General features: G+C 44.3%; 1 protein-coding gene across 4 annotated transcripts in view; it reads right to left on the bottom strand.

The window, feature by feature from the left end:
- Positions 1–925: 925 nt before the first annotated feature.
- The window catches only part of LOC311325179 (E3 ubiquitin-protein ligase MARCHF6-like), a 13,344-nt gene continuing 8,215 nt past the window's right edge, over positions 926–6,054 (bottom strand). For all 4 annotated transcript variants that reach the window (XM_084457847.1, XM_084457848.1, XM_084457849.1 and 1 more), the window contains exons 22-26: positions 5,585–5,719; positions 4,337–4,426; positions 4,101–4,233; positions 3,574–3,709; positions 926–2,683 (exon numbers count right to left, since the gene is read on the bottom strand). In XM_084457847.1, the coding sequence (XP_084313973.1) occupies positions 2,596–2,683; positions 3,574–3,709; positions 4,101–4,233; positions 4,337–4,426; positions 5,585–5,719 (582 nt within the window). In that variant the 3' untranslated portion in view covers positions 926–2,595. The remainder of the gene's footprint in view (positions 2,684–3,573; positions 3,710–4,100; positions 4,234–4,336; positions 4,427–5,584; positions 5,720–6,054) is intronic.

The raw sequence follows: 6,054 nt of genomic DNA on the forward strand, positions 1-6,054 counted from the left end.
GTAGAACCATGGGCCTTGTAGAACCATGGGCCTTGTAGAACCATGGGCCTTGTAGAACCATGGGCCTTGTAGAATAAATACTGCCTACTTGGATGTTGTTTAGATTTTAGAAAGTAATGTGGATGTTTTACTTGTTAAATCTGAAGATTGAGGGCGTTTTCCCAAACCCAGCATAGGCCCACATCAGCCTACAATCTACAGCTCATGAAATGTGGATTCTCCAGTCAACAGACTATTGAGCCCTGGAAATCAGCCCTGCAGCTATTAATAACTGGGTGAAAATACATCACATACAGTAACACACAACACAAAATTGACATACATATTTATTTTTAATAAAACAACAACAAATGTCACTCTCCCACACAGCTAACATAAACACAACATGAAGGGAGGAATACCGAGTAATTAATCAATTAATCAATCAAAGCTTTATTTGTATAGCGCATTTCATACCCAGAGGCAACAGACTTTACAGAGAACAAGGGAGGTGGGCATACGACCCACTCTCTACATATTTAGTAAGGCTTATTGTCATTCAACATCACAGGAAGTCTTGTCACTCAAATCCATAGAACAGTATGTGTATTACTTGTTAAAAACCCTTGCCCTAACTTCCAATACCATCAGTTAGCACGACCTGTTGGGAGATCTCAACTCTGTACAGTGACAGCCATGTAGAGTACAGTATGTCCACAGCGTTTGACCGGAAAACTAAACATGCTCTCCATCCATCCATCCATCCATCCATCCATCCATCCATCCATCCATCCATCCATCCATTCATCCATCCATCCATCCATCCACCCATCCATCCATCCATCCATCCATCCATCCATCCATCCACCCACCCATCCACCCATCCATCCATCCATCCATCCACCCATCCATCCATCCATCCATCCACCCAACCGACATCATTCAATATTCTTACACATGACCACATAAGGCTGGAGATGACAGTTTAATGTTTTCATGGTTTAAAATTACAGACGTCTGTTTACAAGCCCTTGACAAACCATTTACATTTAAGCATCAGCTGTTACTCATACACCACCATATGCATGTATAAAAATAGAATGTTTGCTGTAATAAAAGTCGAAAGGTGAGACTTATCTAGCTTTAGGTCACTTAGGATAGGATCTCAACACTGAATACACCTTGAAGACACCTCCGGAAAAGCCTCAATCCAGACACAGACGCGATGCAACACTCTAATGTAGTCAACAGGTTTGCCATGGTAAAACAATTAATACCCTTACAAATGTATTATTATTTACAAAACAAAGGCTATTAAATATCTGACTTAAGTACATTCAAAAATATGAATGTTTAATAGTCATAAATCAATGTAATTTCTCTGGATGAGAAGCTCTCTAACCAGCTACTGTATGCTGGAGTTGCATCACCACATTGAAATACTGAAGCTATACTTATGATTGGGCTTGAAAAGGATTCTGAAAGATCACTTGTTTAAAGTGCAACAGAATGAATATGTGATGTCGGCAAAACAAGAAAGCTTAAGTGACCAAAAATGACGGACCGCCTTTATTTCTCTGGCTAGGAGTTCTGCAGGCAGAGAAGACATCCACATTCACCATGAACCACCTCCCTCACCTCCACACTGTAAAACCACACTGTAAAAACAATAACGACTAATAAATAAAAACTCTGAAACCGCTCCTGGTCCTGTCCAGGCTGACTCCTCTGGCTTGAATTACAGCAGGGGAGGAGTTTGTAGTTATACTCGAGGTCAGGCACAAGCGTTGAAATAAAGGCTGAAAATAAAGTTACAAATCAATTTGGGCCCCCAGTGTCCAAGACATCAGACAATGTCAATACTGTGCTCTCCCTAGAGGAGGTGGACGGGTCAGATACTTGAGAACGCGCTTCTCCCACAGTTGAAAATAAACCCTTCTGTTTGCTCGTCCAGGCCTCCAGGGCCTTGAGGCGGGCGGGAAAGATTGTGGTCGGCCCTTCCCACCCTGGTCACAACCTCTCTGATCCACTCCCCTCTGGCAGGAGGCTGCGGTCCATCAGGACCTAAACCTCAACCACACAAAAACCGTTTCTTCCTCGACTGCTACTGACCTCATCAACAGGGTCCGGGACCCTCACTGACCCTGCACGTTATTGTAGATTGTACTGTATGTATGGTACTGAATTGTATTTGCCACTTCATTATTGTATTTTGCACTGTCCTGTCTTGTCATTCCACTTTGTTTATTGATATCCTCCAACAGTCAATTGTGTCAATATTACGCAATAAAGCCGTTCCTGATTTCTGGTTCTGTCCATGCATCTGGCTGGAAATCTACTCTGAAAACACACAAGTGAATGTCTATTCCCCCGAGCCAAGAGACCGGCCCGTCTGAACGACATCACCTGCATCCCTCCCGCGATTGGCCGTCCATTTCCCAGACTGCACCACACCCCGAATCAGACAAGACTGGCGTTGGGGAGAGCAAACCACACAGATCAGCACCTGGAAACGGCCGCTATGACGACAGCTACTTTTAATAAATTAAACTATTCACTCTGTGAGTGAAACAAACAAACAACAAAACATCGTTCACACCCAGTTGGTCTGAGGTCCTAGTTGTGAGGGGAGCGGCTGTGTGTTCCCGAGCTCATCCTCGCCGCCTGGCGCTCGTAGTTCACCAGTCTCTGCCCAACGAGGTACCTGGAGGAAGGAGAAGCATCGACAGGCTAAAGGCACCATCTGCAAGATCCTACACATGCGTCAGTTCTGCTGACGCAGCTGCACCGAACATCCGGAACATACCGTTTACCAGAGAGGAAACGAGACCTGACGGCAGCTTCTTACTAAAAATATGTCGTAAAATAAAAGGTCCCATCCTTTGTGATGTTTTTCAACCATGGTAAAACCAACATGAATAACTCTCAAGAACCTGAATCAGGATTATGGGCCGATATTCATAATTAGCCTCTACTAGTGCAAACGTGCGTCGTGGTTGTCTGGCACATTCTATATATCTAATATGAGTGATTAAATCAGTGACCCATACAGCACAGACACAGAAACCATTACTCACAACACCAGAGGCAGATACATTTCAACACAATCAGTTAAAATTCACCATGCAAATCATCAACTCCGGCACGCACCACCAACCGAAACGAACCGTCTCTTTACGTGCTACAAACCGAAACGAACGCACCCATAACTGAATAAAGTCTTACAACGCTTTAGCTATAAGATTCAAGCCCATTCACCTGCCGAATGTCAACTTCATACATTGTCTGTTTCTCTAGTCCCTGCTATTTAAAACAGATGTGGGTTAGACTGAGGCCTGCTTTACACAAAATGCGTATTGCTGTGTATTCGAACCGTGAAAACTATCTGCAATTACATGGCCGTTTTGGCCAGAAACACTAAAACACACTATTCTAGCCCGAATACGTTGTTCGGGCGTATTCCAAGGCGTCCGGACTTCGAGGGTGGTTTTCGCCGGGGTAATTTCTAGGCTTAAACCAAGGAAAATATAAACTTTTTTTTCGGCGAATGTGCATTCGTGTAAATCCCGTCCTGAACGCTGTCCAGTGACTCACTTGTCGTTCTTGATGTGTTCGTAGAGGCGGCGGAACTGGCGGACCTGGAAGGAGAGGACGCCCAGCAGGACCGTCACCATCAGCAGGCACGGGTAGATCCTCCGACCCACCAGGGTCTGCATCTCCACCGTCACGCCTGCAGGGAGACCAGCCAATCAAATCAAACTAGAGCAGATTCAGCTTGGCGCTCAGGTGAGAACAGGGTAATACAAGAGAACAGGGTAATATGAGTCTATCAGGTGCTCTTGGGATTTGGGACGGAAACTTCAATGCAAGAACAGCAGGTCCCCAGGCACTCAAAACCAGAAGGTGAGGAAGGTAGGAGAAAAAAGACTTTATTCAGTCATCTTGGGCTTAAAAATATTAAAAAACGACATGTTTCGACCGCACTGGTCTTCTTCAGGGCAGAGATTGGTGACCAGTGCTGTCGAAACATTGGTTTTTAATACTGTACTGTACACAGGCACAAGAGGGGGGCGTACCCATACAAAATGTGCACGCTAAATGCCCGCGCGCACGTGACTGACCTAGTAGAGGGACCACTCCCGTGGCGATGGCGTAGGGCACGCAGAGGCACAGCAGCAACACCGCGATGACAGGCGCCGCCAGCCTGCGCACGATGAACCGCAGGTCGATCTGACGGATGCCGTTGGCGTACACCTAGAGACAAAACAAGCGGACGGTTAGAGAAGCCGTTCGGATCCCCAGACCAGGATCCTGCAGGGGTTTCCGGACCCGGCGGTGACGGGCCAGCGGGACAGACCTGCTCGATGACAGTCTTCAGCCACCACTGGGGTCCCATCAGGGTGATGGCAGCGATGATTTTGGCATGAAGCACTCCCAGGGCCCAGTCCTGAAAAACGGGTGATACATGTTATCTGGTAGGTGAAGGTAAGTTCTGTTTATTGGAGGTCGACTGCACATTGTAAAATCTATCTGGATGTGTATGGAAGTTGGTGTTATACAGTCTTATAACAGTGTTACGTAGTCTTATAGCTGTCTTGGGTAGTCTTATAGCAGTGTGTAGTCTTATAGTAGTGTTATGTGGTCTTATAGCAGTGTTATGTAGTCTAATAACAGTGTTACGTAGTCTTATAGCCGTCTTGGGTAGTCTTATAGCAGTGTGTAGTCTTATAGCAGTGTTATGTAGTCCTATAGCAGTGTTATGTAGTCTTATAGCAGTGTTATGTAGTCTTTAGCAGTGTTATGTAGTCTTATAGCCGTGTTATGTGGTCTTATAGCCGTGTTATGTGGTCTTATAGCAGTGTTATGTGGTCTTATAGCAGTGTTATGTGGTCTTATAGCAGTGTTATGTGGTCTTATAGCAGTGTTATGTAGTCTTATAGCAGTGTTATGTAGTCTTATAGCAGTGTTATGTAGTCTTATAGCAGTGTTATGTAGTCTTATAGCAGTGTTATGTAGTCTTAAAGCAGTGTTATGTAGTCTTATAGCAGTGTTATGTAGTCTTATAGCAGTGTTATGTAGTCTTATAGCAGTATGTAGTCTTATAGCAGTGTTATGTAGTCTTATAGCAGTGTTATGTAGTCTTATAGTAGTGTTATGTAGTCTTATATCAGTGTTATGTCGTCTTATAGCAGTATGTGGTCTTATAGCAGTGTTATGTGTCTTATAGCAGTGTTATGTGTCTTATAGCAGTGTTATGTGTCTTATAGCAGTGTTATGTGTCTTATAGCAGTGTTATGTGTCTTATAGCAGTGTTATGTAGTCTTATAGCAGTGTGTAGTCTTATAGCAGTGTTATGTAGTCTTATAGCAGTGTTATGTAGTCTTATAGCAGTGTTATGTATCTTATAGCAGTGTTATGTGTCTTATAGCAGTGTTATGTAGTCTTATAGCAGTGTTATGTGTCTTATAGCAGTGTTATGTAGTCTTATAGCAGTGTTATGTATCTTATAGCAGTGTTATGTGTCTTATAGCAGTGTTATGTAGTCTTATAGCAGTGTTATGTGTCTTATAGCAGTGTTGGGCCATGGGAGCAGGAGCACCCGTACCTGCCAGGGGTAGAAGAGTGGTGTCTGGTCCAGAGGGACCCTGAGAGGAGCAACGATGACCAGCTCAAACAGGAGGCCCAGCAGCAGAGGAATCACCCCTGCTAGTAGCACTGCTACACTCACAGTCTTCACGATCTACACACACACACACACACACACACACACACTTAGAATTAGGTTAGTAACCACATCACCAACTAACAATAATCAAAATCATGATATCACAATGATCCAAATGATGCCATTTCCAGCCTATTTTCACACATGACCTAACTCTAACCCTAACCATCACCCGGAGGAGCTGTATGTCAGAATGCAAATGTCCGAATCAGTTGGACCGGACATTAAACAGACTCTACCTAGCCAGCTCCCTGGTACAAAGTATATTATCCGATATGTCCGGACATAATTCATATGACGGCTTCTGACCCACACATATTGTACGATGCGTCCGATTCCTGCTACTACTA

The sequence above is a fragment of the Borostomias antarcticus genome (assembly GCF_949987555.1).
Source record: "Borostomias antarcticus genome assembly, chromosome: 24".
Lineage (NCBI taxonomy): Eukaryota > Metazoa > Chordata > Actinopteri > Stomiiformes > Stomiidae > Borostomias > Borostomias antarcticus.